This window comes from Aptenodytes patagonicus, chromosome 2 (assembly GCF_965638725.1).
Source record: "Aptenodytes patagonicus chromosome 2, bAptPat1.pri.cur, whole genome shotgun sequence".
Lineage (NCBI taxonomy): Eukaryota > Metazoa > Chordata > Aves > Sphenisciformes > Spheniscidae > Aptenodytes > Aptenodytes patagonicus.
The window spans coordinates 65634577-65651377 of record NC_134950.1 but is presented as its reverse complement, the minus strand read 5'-3'; the positions used below and the strand labels follow the sequence as shown (position 1 = coordinate 65651377).

Genomic DNA, 16801 nt, shown 5'->3' with positions numbered 1-16801 from the left:
CATCTTGATAATTACCATTTGGAAGTGCATTGAATTGGATTGCATGCAGCACAGATATTAGTCTGAATCACTATCTCCAATTCAAATACAAACATGTACTCTCACAAGTATGTCCCTTATATACCTTCCCTCTTCATCAAGTACAACTAAATCATTTTTATAATCCAATTTATCATGCGAATTGCTAAAACCACATTTTAATAAGTCAGAAAGTCGGTCTTGACTTTTCTGTATCAATTGTACTACCAGTCTCAAACAGAAGAGTCCCTCCACCGCCTGTACCCGAGTCTCCCACTCACTCGCTTTAACTCCAGCCAACTCCGTGGCAGACTTCCAGGCCAAGAAAGTCTCACGCAACACACCGTAGGATCCATACCAGCTGTTTAAAGACGCTGGGAGCTTTTCTGAATAAAAGTAAATTGCTTCCATTTCAAGCAGTTTTCTTAAATATTAAAAATAGAGACTATGTACTGAAGGTCAGGTTTGCAACTCTAATAAAATGATAGATAACTGAACAAAAATTGGCAAGATAATATAACACATATGTTACCTTACTCGACATATTTTCCTAGTATTTTCTTATTAATTTGTTTAAAAGTGTGTGCAAGTTTGGAAAGCTATTACATAGGCTCACCTCATTTTCTTCACTGAAGTAAATGTAGACACAAGTGTATGATAGGACCAAACAGCAGAATGCAGATAGAGAAACTCAGAATAGCTGGATCTGGAACAGTCATTTCACACGCACTTATCTCTGATCTAAACAGCTGAACAAAATACATATTTTTTGTTTGGACACATCTGTAGGTATGATGTGTGTAATTAATTGTTCATTCAAAAATGCAATTTCATGATGCATTTGATGATTTAGGTATACAACAGTTAGTTCTCAAGAGCTGACTAAAAATAGTGATTTTAATTTATTCCTGCTGCCTACAATTACCCACAACCATGTATTTTTAAATATTTCCAGCCTATAAAAATTACTAATTTTTGCCACTTGTGTTTATCTGCATTTAGACTTTGATTTGGATAAATTAAGCTCTCAAGTGTTCCTTGCTTTATGAAACTCTGCATGTTGTACACTTCAACACAAATAAATGACTTCTACCATTAGAGGTTTAAATAATGTAATGTATTTCATGCTCAGCCTGAAGCTGGATTCCAATGAAGTTGCTAATGCACGTAATGATTAAGTGTAACTCAAATACTAACTGTGTTGTTGAAAACATGACAGGCAATAATTTGGTCTATTATATTCTGCCATTTAATTGCCTAGTACAGACATTCTCTGACACGTTATGAAGCAATGATTTACAATTATTCAAGCTGCAAAGGTCAGAAAGTGACATTATAATCATCTACACAGAGATCCCTTCTAATGCACAAAAACTAGGTAATACCACACAAAAATAGTTTTACTAGAGTAGCAACTTTCTATTTCCCAAACGGCACAAGTATAAATAATTAATTTATATTACAGTACATTAAGGCATCCTTGAAAATATAATGTTTTTCCTGCTCCTACCAATAAATTTATGAATAAGTCTTTTTTGCTTGCTAAAAGCAATCTTAAGAGCAGGCTTTCACTAAAAGTAGCCTGACATTAACAGTAATCAGTTAAAAAAATCTGAAAATCTAAAAGATTTTTGAGAACACAACATACAGGAGTGCAGCCAATTTTTTGATGCAGCTGGTTAAAGCACATTCTTATCTATAAAGTATGAAGATCTATTAGCCACTATACTCAATACAGGCGAGTATTTTTCTTTAGACATTCTCAAAGCAACGAGGGTCATTAAAATATTGAACTTTATACAGATCAAGACCTCTGAACTATTCTTAGCATTAACAGCAGCAGCAAAAGTGAAGTTATTTCCATGCTTGGGACACTATAACTCCCTCAAAGCTTGTTTATATGAGGCTTTAAAAAATAACCGAATTTAGCAAAACACTTATTTGGCAGAACATCTTATGACATCTCCAGAATTAACTGCAAAAAGGAGTTTCAAAGCAAATCAAGAACTGAGGAGCAGAAAGTAAAAAAGATTAATACCTCCATCCACCAAAAGACCAAAACAAAGCAAAAAAAACCCCAAAAACCCCACCCCGTAAGAAAGAACTGCTTCAGCAAAATACAGAAAAAACCCCAACCTTTTCCACCCCATTCCAAATTCCTTTGTGTATACAAATACTTACTTTTGTTCCTTAAAGCACTTGATTACTATATAGGGAATACTATAGATGGAATAAACATAATAAAGACATTACTACAAATGTCCTTTCAATTTTTAGGAAGGTAACACAAAATGTTTATGTGCATGTTTTAAATACCGAAAATTTTCCTAAAAATCCAAACCTACCTTATACCCATCTTCCTCAGTAGATTTTTAAGAAGTCATAAAGGAGAGAAAAAAAAGAAAGCAGCAGCCACTCTTACTTGAAACATGTAACTACATCCCCAAAAATTCTGTTTCTGAAAGCAAAGGCAAGAAAAAGGCAAAGGCATAGTAGATGCATTTTTAAATCAAACACTGCCTATAAATTCTGTTCAAAATCTCAAGTGCAGAACAATGCATTTTTCATGTTCTACCTGAGGCATAAAATTTGAAAAGTGCATGATAAGCCTTTTCACTGCATTTCACTGGCAAATGAAACAAAAATTTCAAATGCTGGGCAACCAAGATTTGCTTGTCTAACCCAGGGTATCAGCCAATTTCAGAGCCAGACTTTCAAATATTAAATTCAAATATGCAGCAGTTTGCTACCCGCAGAAAATAGACACCACCTCTGAAATAATGTGATATATTTTACAGCCATGGGTATGGAAAGGAAAACAATTAACACACATCTGCGATAAGGAAATGAGTAGCAGACGGTTTATTCCAAATGTTAAAACATTAGTGATGTCCAATTTCTGTGTCATGTAGTTTCTGCTGTGCAGCTGAAGAAAAACAAACCCTGAACTTCAATTAAAAAAAAATAAAACAACACAGCAAAATTACTGCCTTTTTCAACAGCTAAGTGAATTATATATTGTGTATTTTGTATCATGTAAATATGAGGATCATTTGGAAAATTGAGACACAGCAAACCCTTCCTAAAACACCACCACAGATATAGCTTTTTGCCTTTTTTTTTTTAAAGACAAAAATTTCCAGAGAATTTTTGTCTTAAAAAAAAAAGAAGTGGTATTTTGAGACCACACTACACCACTACGTTGCACTGACATTTCACCTTTAAAAAGTGCCCAAGCAGATTCAAAAGCTTTTGAAACACAATTTATCCTCGCAACTAGCAGAGGGCTTATTACTATGAATCTAAAAGTCAGAGGATAGAATATTAACTACTGCAGAAAAGAAAACATAGTGCAGGACCTTCTGTTTGTGACAAAATTACAGAGTTAATGTTCCTGAAAGATCACTTCACCTTTTAAAGCATGATTTTTAAAAAGGTAAAATTTATAGCAATTAAAGCTAATGAAGAAATGCAGCATGAGCTGCTTATGTTCAGGAACTAATAGGTCCACTGAGCATTTCCAAGATTATTTAGCCATCAATGATAATGAATTGACATTGTCAGTGGTGTTAATGTACCAATGTTCTGTAGTGCCACTAATCCAATAGCCAATCCTGGCAATTTTATTTTTTTTTATGTTGCTACTTTATTTTTTTAACCTACACACTACCCAATCCTTTCAACTAAAATAGCAGAAATACAGCACAGGCTATTACACTTTTTTCTCTTCTTCCACATTTAAGGATGGCATATTCATTATTTGGACTACAGTTCAAACTGCTCTGGTCATTCCTCCTTCAAATCCTGCTCAATTCTTCAGGACTGTTAGCTACAGTACAAAAATGTCTTTTCCAATTAAATCAGTGTTAATGTATAATTCTTACAATACAGTTTTGGTGCACATTAAGTGAAATGTGATGATTATTTAAACAGGTATATAAATCAGATTTTTGTGATTGTTTTGTCATATCTAAATAGCGCAGGTTCACGGTGTTGATGAAAATTAGCTATACAATACTACACAGAAATGGAAAATGAGTACCTGCTTGGCTACCAGGTATGACATGTCAGCAACATACAGTAAGCAATCAGCTTCGCAAAGTGACTAACATTCAAGTCCACAGTTTAAATCATTCATACATGTTTTGCTCTCTCTCTTGCATAACCGTCATGAATTGCAACTGAGAGTTGTGTAATTTCTGAGACAGATTCTAAGAACATGTCAATCCTGAAGTGAAGGAATGAGATTTTGAAAAAATGAGGTACTGTGCCAAATCCTAATCATTTTAATTCTCTTTTTTATAAGAGATATTAGCTATTTTGAGACTTTTTTTACTTTTCCTCTCACAATAACGTAGTTAAATGATATGATGATTTTTCAGTTTAAGTTAACAGGGAATTGAATAAAAAACCATTGTCAAGTTTGTTGACAATTTCTAAAGAACAGAGCTTAGCCTTAGCTAAACAGTTTTGTGGATCTGTAGTTGTTAACTATCTTCCATGCCAAATTCTCAGCAGTTCATATAGCAGACATAGTAAATAAGATTTTTCAAACAACATAAAATAGCCTACCACGCACAATGTTCATTTTAAACATGCTGCAAAATGAAGAGTAGCACAAGTTATTCTACTACTGATATGCAGTGGACTTAAGAATTAGGCTCATACATTTTCATTTCTTGTTTCAAGAAGTCAGCAATTAATTTTCTTAAGTGAGTAAAAACATCCAAAGTATCTCATAATGCTGCATGCAAAATTATTTGAAAAACAGAGAGATGAATCAGTGAAAATCACTCAGCTGCATCTTCAGCTGAAGATTCACTTGTCCTTCAAAATGTGTAACTCACTTTGTCCTGCAGTAGGTTGGTATACTAAGGCTAAAAAACCCCCTCCTGCTGAATATTATCCCCAACACCACACCACACCATTCATGTGTGCACTGCATCATCTAATTGAACCTGTGCTGTTCTACACATTAGCCATAAGACTGCTATAGCAGGTTACATAGGTTTGAGTAAAATGTTTTTATATGATGCATATATTAGTTAATTTCTCCAGCATAATAACATTAAAATATATTTTTAATCAGAACTAGGGTATTAAAATCCAACTTTGAATGTCCTATGATGTACCATATATGCCATGGCATTTTAAAACCTTTTAAACATTTCTGCTAAATTAATTAGTTTTGCATTAAGGAGTCTCAATGCCTCCTATTAAATGCAACACATTTGAAGGACAATTAAACATTATGAACGATCCTTCTGAGGAAATAACGGTTAAGTAAAAAAGAAAAACAAGATTTTTTGCCTAACAAACAAGAACACAAGCATACATAAAAGACTTCAATTTATTTTTAAAGTCTTATGCCTGCAATATTTTAGATCCGTTTGTTTGAAAAATCAGTCTTCTGTTTTGTTTTTGTAAAGAATGAAAACCCTAATGGAGTCCAGAAATCTGTTAATGGTACTAAAATTATAACAGTATAGCAAAAGAAAAAACCCCACACAGTAAAGTCTATATTATATATTTTTTATGTCTTTAAATGGAATTTACAGTTCTCCCTGGCAATGTGAATGAACATCCTATAATTTAGTCAATTTACAGATTACAGGTTCAAATTGACCTTGTAGCCCATAAAATTGCTCATCTTCAGTGCAGGATTAGAAGTGGGAAAAGAATGTCATAACTGTATTTAAGGAATTTACCATAACAATGGAAAGGAGGATATGCATGCATAATTTTAGCCACTCTTGCTCACATCACAGTTTTCAATTCTGAAACAATGCATATCCTGTACTCTCCTCCTGGTTAACCATGGTGGAGACTGTTTCAATTTACTCACCCACAGACATGACACTTGTATTCCCTCATCCCAAGGTGCCTCTTGACATGGTTTCTGGCATCTCCGAGCTGAGCTGTTGCAAAGTGGCATATCTTGCACTTGAATGGCTTTGATCCTAAGTAAAATTTAGCATGAGATATGAGTTGAATTAGAATAATATATCACCCACGGTTAAAGAAATAAAAAATCCTGGGAAAAATAACCTTTAAAAAAGCCTATCCCACATTTAACCTGTTTGAGATTTTTGCCTAACAAAAAAAGGATCTCGTACATAAATTTGTAACTCCCAGGACACAGAAGGTATATACTATACATTACTCATTAAAGTTTCCTTAAGCTCAAGATCGCGGAAATGACTCACTTAACTTTTAATAATAATTTACTCTTTTTTTATTATTATTAAAAAACCCCACAAAATATTAAAATGAGAAGCCAATATAGTAGGTAGATAACCTTTAAGGCAGCAAGACGTCAAAAGTTGTTCTACACCTTTCCCTATTTCCAAATGCTGACGCTCAGGTAATGGTCTTAAAGTGGCTTGATATTGGTGTAAACTGCAAAATGTACTTGTTTTTTTAAGCAAATATATTTAAAGTAAAGTAATTTTACAAGTCTTCCGACTTTGAATAGATTTCACATTAGCATTGGTATTTCAGATTTGTTCTGTCACACACAGAAAATGATTCATCACCTAGCTATTGTAATGACATGCAATGTATGAATATACAGTGGATAAAATACTATGCCTTTATGACTGTTTTATGGTCAAGAATTTATGATTATTCTGCAAACCAGAAGTATTGACATTTTGGCTATTATTTATTTCAAGAACAAACTTTAATATTAAATGTCTACTGCAGACCAAAGAACTCTGAAATTATTTCTCCAAGGAAGAAATACCAGCCTATTTCTTGTATCACATCATTTCAGCAAAAAGTCAAATTATTTGTCTATCTTAATTAACAGTGACCCTCTCTCGAGGATGGAAAAACTATTTTTTTTACTGAAATAGTTAAATTGGGCACATGTCAGTCCCCATGTTATTACGCAGCAACACCATTCTAAAGCATGCTGTAGCACTTTCCAATTTTCTGACCGCTAAATCCTTAAATCAATAAATCAAAATCATAGGATCGCAGTTAAAAGTAAGTACAATATGGTCACAGAGTCTCCATATTATGTTTAGTATATGTTTTGTGAAGTACTTCTTCTAATACAGTTAAGCATAATATGAAATATGTGATCTTTAATAAATATACATAAAGAGCTCTGATAAGAAAGATGTTGCACTATATCATACTTGATCAATGAACCTTTTTGCTTTGCCCTTGAAAACAGAATATCCTCCAAGAATCCATTGGTGAAATTGAGGATCTTAGTAAAAATTTTTAGAGTCTTAAATTTCAATTTAATTCCCAAAAGCCGACGAAAAATGAAGCATTAATTTTAATCTTCTAACTGAAATAAAAAAGTCAACAGTACTAAGCACGGGCAGACAAGGTTGAATATTTCACAGTTCAATGACAATGAAGCCAGATCTCTTAATACTTCCATTTCTACTGTTGGAAGTAGATGTAAAATATATTTAGCACCTGAATGGTTATATCTAGTCAGCTTTATATGTTTAAATGTCAAAAGCAGGTTGAGATTGCAGCTAACAGCAATCACATTCTATCAATCACACTGAAAAACCCCAGTTTATTTAAATGATCCTGATAAAGCTAAATTAATCATTAATTTGGTGACATTTCAAATCAACACTGCATTCCATAAAGAGACCCATGCAAATAAAAAACAGCCTATCTTTGCATTAAATAAAAGAGTATTAAAAGTTGATGTTTTAACTTATGATCTTAAAGACTAATTGCACAATTAATAACATCAAGGCCACAGTCGGAAAGGATTTTTTTAAATCTATTGGTGCTTATACTGCTCTTTTTTGTCACAGAATTCAAATACCATGTGGATCCAATCCTATGTTCCCTTAGTTTCTCTCCTACTGACTAAATTGTAAATTCGTTCCTCATTCTGTTACTGCAGGTGTCCTGCAGGGCTTCCATACAAGACCTTTGCTGGCTTCCATTTACATGAATCCTTTGTGAAAAACTCGAGTTCAGACCAATCGTAGCTACAGTGTGCTGACAATACAGAAATGTATTATTCTGTTGACTGCTCTCATCCAAAAATCACTGAGGCCATGAGGTTTTTTTATTTATTTCTCAGATCCAGAGCTGAATATCTGTTAACATCTCCATTTTAAACTCCATGAAAATTCAAGTGCTGGCAGGCTCCAGTCAGTACTTATCACCTGAAACAAAAGCCATGCATCTCCCTTTTAGGTTGCTGGTGCCAAATTTGTTCCAGTATGTTCTTGGATGGAACAAGCCAAAATTTTATACTTCAGATGAAGGCATTAGACTAAGAGTTAAACTAATGGGGCAAAAAATCTGTATTTACCATAAGGCTATCTGAAACAATGTTGAAGCAATTAACCATTTCTTAGCCATACCTATATTATCACAAACTCTAATGGTTCTCATATGCTGTGTTACATGTGATACTATTGGTTTCACACTTGGCTTTTAGTTCACAGAAAAATGAGAAAAACACTTTCAATATAGCATCTTTCTAACCAAATGACTTTAAAAAAAAAAAAAAAGCGCCACAGAATTACTTTACCCACAAGTTATGGCATGGAAACAAAGTGTACATTTTCTGATGGTAGCAGTAAACAACAAGGCTCTTAACAAGAGAATTGGGGGAAGAAAGAAAAAAAAAAACAAACCACCAAATTGAAAATAGACTAAATTTAAGAGTTCAAGCCAGACAGACAAACCATGCTACTGTTTTACAGAGAAGACTGGAGTTCATAGTCTTTATTTTACATTAAGACAACAGAGACTCAAAACTATAAGAAAAATTCACTGCCTCAGATTTAAGCCAGCCAAAGGCAACACCATCTGCATCTGCAGGCATAGCTGTGTCCCTAGCTCAGGACCAATGCAAAGTGAGCAGAGCTGCATAAAATACCATCATACCATTTCCTCCTACGTTTAGGACGTGGGGAGTAAGATACCGCATTTACATTGAGCAAAACTCCCATTAACTGAGAAATCTGATGAGAAATAAACAAAGATGATATGGTTGCAGGTGATTTTTCCTCAGATGTTGATTGTTAATTAAGTTTATAGGACCTGCATCAATTGTGAACTAAAAAGTCTTCCACCTCTACTACTCCTTTTATTTTTCTTTACACTGCCTCATTTTCACTTGTCAACATGTGATGGACTTACTTGTTATCTCCTCTCTAGCAAAGCTTCCCTTTCATTTGCAATGTGAAAATCTCCTACGTTATTTAACGGTATTTTGAAACATTATTTTTCTATTAATGGACATCATTAGTTGTATCTTTCTAAAACTTTCCCTTCCCGCCCCCCCATCACCAATTACTCAATTTAAAAAAAGGCAAGGAGTTGGATATGGTTACACATACATACATATATAAACATATATATGCACATCTGGATGCTGAAGAAAGATTTTTTTTAAAAAGCTCATAATCATAACAATAAATGGGAAAATGTGCAGCTCTGCTCCTATTATGTACCTGGTGTTACTCTGGAACAGATGGGAAGCTGGAAATACTGTACTTTGCCTCATCAATGTTATAAGCCAGTGTATATACAGTTGGTGGAGTAGGTCAGTTCCCTCTGCCACCACTCCCAATAACCCAAAAATATTTGTTTCTTATTCAACTGCATCCATTGTGATACAGATTGGAAGAAAAAGTTCTGTAAGTCACAAAGGAAATCACAAATATGAAAATATGGATTGGAAGAGAAAGCCTTCTTCCCATTAACTATTAATAAAAGTCTCCACATTACTATTTATGTGAATTAGCAAAGCGTAAGAAAAGCATTTCCTTTAAAGGTGCCGTGAGAAAGAGGGCAGATAAAACTCTATTTGTAACCCTTCTATACCCCGTCTGCAAGCATGACTGAAAAATGATTTGCAAAATAAAATGTATTCTTTTACTGCTTTGCATATTTAGGGCCATCCAAAAGCACAATAAAAATATACTTCATGATAAGACCTTTTAACATCTTTTAACAAGATGTTAAAAAGTACACTAACTTTTACTAAACATTACAATCAATGATGTAACTTACGTAAGTAGGGTTGCTTTGTCATATATTGATAGTTACCTCACTTTCACATCCACATTAACTTGATTTTAAATGCAATTAATACATATAGTCAAGGAAGACTAATGGACTACATTCTGCACTTAACCTGGTGGACATTTTCAAATGGCACAAGTGACCAGTGCAAACCTATTTTGCATTGTAAACGACTAAATAAATCTTAATGGATTAAGAATGATCAGCTATCAACACACAAGGGAAATTAAGTGCTGAAATGCCTACATTGATTATTTTAAATTATTAGCCTTACTCTGTTCTTGAATTTGTATGCTTTTAGTGAGCTTTAACACATTTACAAGACTTATTGACTATAATTACAAGAGAATTCAAGTAATGGACACATCAATTATAAGCAACATGTCTTGACCAGACAGTTGCATAAAGAATTCTAAAGAGAGCTCCATTAGCATCCTCCCTCTTAGTTTTATTCAGTTTTTTCTGCCGTAAGAGGGCATATTAAGGGCTTATACAGCTGTTCTGACCATGTGAACACGAGCGTCCCTCTAAAGACTTAACACTGCATTCAAAGTTGGATATTAGTTGAAGCAATAGATAACTATGTTATTGACAGGATAGAAGTAATGCTGAAAGTATTAAGTATGTGAGTTATTGGTATACATGAATACTGCAGTTACAGTAAAATACTTTGAAAGGTTTGAAATACAATGCCCATGTTCCCCAAAATTAATTTTAAACTCTGTTGTCCAGTCACGCCCTTGCCTTTTCATAAAAAACCTTAAAAAACTATTTTAGGATTATGCCAGGAATTACCATTCTTTTATGTTTCTTTTTTCTTACCTTTTTGTTCTCTTCCTTGTAACCATGCACTAAGTTTCAAATACTGCATGAATTTAAACTATAGCTTCCATAATAAGCCATTATTTAAAAGTACAGTAAAATAAACCTTACAGTTTTAATGAAAATATGTTCATTGAAATGTGAATTTATTATTCAAATCCACTCATAAATTCAACCATGGAGACACCACTTGTCTAAGCAGAGCTCAGTGATTTAGAAAAGCTGTCTATTTAAAATAAAGAATGTATGGCAGGTTTATAGAAACATCGCAGTGAATTTTTACATAAATTTAGAACTGCAGCTTATGCATTTTTCTACAAAAATGTTTTTAAATTTTCCACTTAAAATTAAACATAAAAATGAATTGAAAGTGTGATCAGCACAGAAACTAAATCAGATGCTACATCCCTGTGCATCACATCAGCCTTACATACTACCTTCCAAAAAGGCTGACCAATTGCAGTTCCCATAACTTACTTCTACAAAAACCTCTTGATGCTTCTTATTGGTATTTATTTAGGAATGATGTAATAGCAAATGGCTATCCTGAAGCATTATGTAATGCTGAAAGTGTAACTGAAATGAAATTAAATGAAATAAACAATTTGGATATCCAACAACAGCGAACCTAATTGTTCTCTCACACCACCACTGCTTCATTATATAAATTTAAGAACCAGTTAATAGCTGCAATTTAGATTAAAGGGAAGGAAATCTCTCTATATGAAACAAAAAGCAGAAGGGTGACTGCGCTTAAAATGCTCTTACATTTTCTGCCCTTTGGTCACTGTATTTTCATATCCCTCTAGGTAATTCTGAATTTCATCAGGGGCTCATCAGGCAATATGCATGCCAGTTCATAAGAAACGTTAAAGAGATTAACCAGCAGAAAAAGACCAATGGTATAATTGACTCTGTTTGAAAGAGATCACTTGCAAAGAGAGTTTCCATACCTGTATGGGTACGGATGTGAGCTAGGAAGGCCATGGAATTGCTACTTCTACACATCTTCCCACAATACTTGCAGACATTGCCTTGGTTCTCTTCCCTCTCCCTGTTTATTTGCTCAGTGTCTTCCACAATGTACTTATTCACTTCCCGCAACAGCTCTTCGTGTTGCTCTTTGATGTGGAGAAACAAGCTCTGCTCCGAATCGAAGGGCTCCGTGCACTTCACACACTTAAAGGTAGCGCCTCCTTCGGGCAGCTCCTCCACGCTTGCCTGCTCATTTCGCATGTGCCCAGCACTGGCCAAGTGCTGGTGAAGGTTGCTTTCTGTGTAAAATGATTTTCCACAGAGTAAACAATGAAAATGTTTTTCTTTTGAAGGATGTTTCATGGCTATGTGAACATTTAGTCCGCTCAAACCATCTGCTAGAAAACCACAGTCATCGCAGCGAATACGTGTCGATTCCCCAAGGGAAATTCCTTCTGACTTCTTTTTCCCACCACTTGGCGAAGGGTCTGCTTTCACTGTGAGCTCACTAGCTTTCACTCCACCTGATATTTGTCCTTCAGCAGAATGGTCAGTGGCCTCCCCATCTTGATGGCTTTTTAACCTCACTATAGAAGAATCAAACTTGCCAAAATTTTGCACTGCCTTTCCTTTATCATCAGTACTGATAACTGTTCCTGAAGCCTCATTACTACTTTCTTGCATGCCCTCAGCTGTTGAGCCATCTGCCTCCCACACACTGTTATTTATAGTTACTTCTGCTTCATGTTGTGCTTCCATAAGGGCTTCTTCCTCTTCCCCAGTAGGATCCTCTTTGAAACTTCTGTCACCCTCTAAACTATGTATATTTTGTACTGTTTCTCCAATGGTTCCAGCAAAATTGGATTGCTCTACTGCACTACTTCTTTCTGGAAGGGTTAGCAGAAGTGGGTTATTTTTTTTCAGTGATATTTTTTTGAGATTGTCTGCGTTTCTACACTCTGCTTCAGGGTTTTCCCTATTTGCTTCCAAGCTTTCCTCCCCTTTTCCGGAATTCAAGTTTGTGCTGCTTGATCTATTTTGATTTTCTGCAGTGCAATCACCATCTGAGTTGAGCAGCTCCTGACCATGCCTACTTTTCTGCAACTCACAAGTACCTGTTTCTTTAACTGAAACTTCCTTGTCAAGTTTAACAACTTTATCTTTTTGAGGAGTTTGCTGGAATCCTTCACAAGAAAGGTTTTCTCCTCCATTTTTAGACTCCTCTTCAAGTTCACCTTCTACTACATTTTGGGAACTGCTGCCTTTAGGCATTCCTGGAGATGCATTTTCATCTAAGACAGTACACTCAGTTAAGCTTTTACTCATGCGATCACCTTCTGCTGCATCATTGGCACACTTCGTTTCACCTGAAACAGTTTTTGATTCTCCTGCACTGCGATGGAGCTCCTCTTGAGACAAAGCAGTGCCTTCTTTAGTGATATTTGCTGTGTTTGCTTCCTCCCCAGAAGAAGAATAAACGTAAGATTCCCTCCTGATTTTATGTTTCTCAGTTGCTGCATGCCTAATCATCTCTCTGCGAGTAACAGCATAGTAGTCACAAGCCATGCAGTAGTATTCAAATTGTTTTGTATGTTTTCGCTTCACATGCAGCTCTAAAGAAGAAGAAGAATGAGCAATGAAGCTGCAGTGTATGCACTTGTTGTCGTTTGCACCCACTGCTCTTCTCCGGAAGCATGGGTCACCATCTTGAGTAACCCTTGCTGGTTCCAGAAATAGATGTTGGTTTACATTTAATGGATTGCTAGTATGCTCCAAATCTGGCAGCCTACTGGCATTTACAACTTTTAGCTCAGCGTCTCCTTGCTCAACTTCCTGATTGTCTAAGACAGAATTTTCCAGATCTGATGACTGGCTACCATCCTCAACATGTTCATACAAGGCAGTCACGGGACTGTTAACCTTCTTGCTCATGGATTCAAAATTATCTCCTTCAGGGCTAACGATGATCTCTGAGTTCTGTTTTCCATGTCCTTCTATTTCAACACGACTTTTGTGTTTTTTGGTTGCACAGTGGCGTTCCATATCTCCTTTGGTTACAGTGTAATAATTGCAAACCTTACACAAATAGCTGTACTGATGACTGTGCTTTCGTCTGATGTGAACAGTCAAATTTGTAACACTGGAGGCCAAAAGACCACAGTGGGTACATGTCCTAGAAATAGTGCCTTTGGGTTTCCCTCTTTTGGGTGCATTAGCTAAAACCAATTCATTTTCACCAATCTTTTGATCAAGTGGAACAAATTCCTTATTTCTTGATATGTTTTCCACAGAAGAGGATGAAACATGTATAATTCCTTTATCTGACTCTGTATTCCCACTCCCAGAAATGGAAGGATCCACCACTGTTTTAATACCACCAACACCAACACAAACCTTTTCAATACATTCTTCAAAACGTAGTCCAATGTTGTTTTTCCTGGCATTTTCAAGGTGCTTGCTTCTTTTGATATGCTTCTCCATTCCTTCCTTACTCAGTGAGTAGAGATTACATGCTTTGCAAAGGAAGTGATACTCCTGTGCATGTCGGAGTTTTATGTGCCTCGTAAGAACTGTGGAAGATCTTGTCTTATAAAAACACTTTTTACATTGAAATTGGGTTTTATTCAGAACAGAATGCTTCAGTTCGTTTCTGTGATTTATGAAGGAAGAGTCTGGAGTTTTTGCTTTCATTGATACTTCCATTTCCTTTGCAAGATTTTGGCTATTGTTTGATACTGAGTCAGTATAAGGTACCACCTGCAAGGTCTGATCACTGTTACTCAATGCAGTAGCTTGCTGAAATAATGAACCATCATGTTTCTCTTTTTTTTGATGATTTATCAGCTCTTCTTCCATTTGAAAAAAAAGAATGCAAGTTGGACAACTATGGGACATATTATGCGCTTCACTCATATGGCTTTGAAGGCTGATCACATTCAAGCTGGTAAATGAACAGAGTTGACAATTAAAGCTACAACCACCCATCTGGTGTTTACTGTCCTGACAGTGTTGCTTCATATCTTCCCTGACTCCAGAGGAATAACTACACATCTGACAATGAAACTGGATCCTTTTTGTATGAAGCTTTGCAACATGAATTTCCAAACTTTTTCTGTTCTGAAAAACATGACCACAATCAATGCAAGAATGATGAACACCATGATCTGCAGCAAGTTTAACGTCAGAATCTTTAGTATCTGTAGTACTGGAAGAAAAGGTATTTGGCTTATCTTCAGTAAGATCTTGAATTTCTGAAGTAGTATTACAATTACTTTTAGCACCTGTTTCTAATTCTGGGCTTGAATCACCAGGTTTAAGATGTGTGCTGGAGATACGCTTCATGTGTACTCTCTGAGTTTCAGACTTGCCTCTCTTACTATTGCCCAACAAATTGTACCTTCTTTTAACTTGCCTTTTTAATCTAAAAGACCTACTCTGTCCAAATGAAGACCTTAACAAGACAACGTTTCTTTTATGTTCTGGTCTATCAAATCTCCTTGTCATGTTTAAACTGCTAACTAGCTTTTTGGTAGTTGGAGGGAGTTCTGTTTTCTGCAAGATATTTTCTGAGGGTCCTGGTATTTCTAGTTTTTCAGTATGGACTTCATAATCTCCTTCTACACCAGAAGAAAGCAACGTTTCTTCTGTCATAGTATCTGTTTTTTCAGTGGGAACATTTGAAGATGGTATCATTTCAACACGTTCAGTGCCATCATTTTGTTTAGACAAGCTTACTTTTGAGCCTTTCAGTGCACTGCGAACACTTAATTCTTTTGCATCAGCAGTTCTTGCCCTTAATTTACTGGCCCCAGGTTTTGCTCTGACATTCCTCTCTTTGGTTGCAGTAGATTGTTGGTTTTTAAAGGATTTTTTTGTCAATATCTGTACAAATCCTCCCCGTGCAGCAAGATTTTGGCGTCGAAGGTGCGTCTTGCCAAGGAAATGGGAATTTAGGAGATTTTCCTCAGCGCTCTGAAAACCACAAAGATCACAAGAAAATATCTTGGATTTCTCATGATCTTGCTTAACATGCATATGTAATGGTGAACTACATTCAGCTGTGGAACTACAATGAGGACATGTTTGCTCTTTGGATTGTTTAGAGGGGCTTTCTCGTTCATGTTTTTCCATATCAGAGCAGGAAGGTAAACACTGATCACTCATTTTGACTTTAAGATCTTTGTCTATGTTTCCAAGTGTATAGCCAACACTGATTTCTTCTGAAGAAGATAACTTCTCGGGAACAGCAGCTGGCACCTCTTGTGAATGTTTATTTTCCTTGTGAATTTTCAATATGGCACCATCAGCACATTTGAAATCACAATGTAGGCAGAGGAAATTTGAATTAAATATGTCATCACCAAGACAACTGGCGACTCCTTCCTTCTTTACAGCTCCAACTACTATACTACCTGCTTCTCCAGCTACAACTTTGTGCAATTTCCTTTCACTATCTTTCACGTCTTCTGATGAACTCCGCTTTCTTTTTCTGGAGACATTTTCAGGTTTGTCTGCTTCAACAACATCCAGGTTTGGTGATCCTGACAGTGCCCTTTTGTTTGTGCCATTCTCTCTTCTTTTCTTTTCAAGGTCCCTGAACACTTCATCTGATACAAGCCTTGTTTTCTGCTGAGACAGAGAGTCACATCCAGCATTTTCTCCTGATGTATTTCTCCGGGATTCTTCTGTCAACTCAGTTTGTAAACTCTCATCAACATCATCTCTCTTCTTATTTTCCTCCCCATCCATTCTTAACATTGATATTATCAATTGTAGATCATTTGGCTTAGTACCTATAAAACAAAAGAGTTGTTATTAGTCTTTTATGCACAACAAAAAGTTAAAAGACTCAAGTCAAAAAAAAGCAATACAGCAAATGAAAATCATGGCAGGAAGACAGACACAATGAAAGATGCAAGGCTACATTTTCAGCATGGTGTCTAAACTTATGACATCTAAA

The 16801-nt window shown here is 35.6% G+C and overlaps 1 protein-coding gene across 2 annotated transcripts in view; it reads right to left on the bottom strand.

Moving 5' to 3' along the window:
- The window catches only part of ZNF407 (zinc finger protein 407), a 350620-nt gene that overhangs the window by 308312 nt on the left and 25507 nt on the right, over positions 1–16801 (bottom strand). For both annotated transcript variants that reach the window (XM_076330088.1, XM_076330089.1), the window contains exons 2-3: positions 11820–16634; positions 5864–5978 (exon numbers count right to left, since the gene is read on the bottom strand). In XM_076330088.1, the coding sequence (XP_076186203.1) occupies positions 5864–5978; positions 11820–16599 (4895 nt within the window). In that variant the 5' untranslated portion in view covers positions 16600–16634. The remainder of the gene's footprint in view (positions 1–5863; positions 5979–11819; positions 16635–16801) is intronic.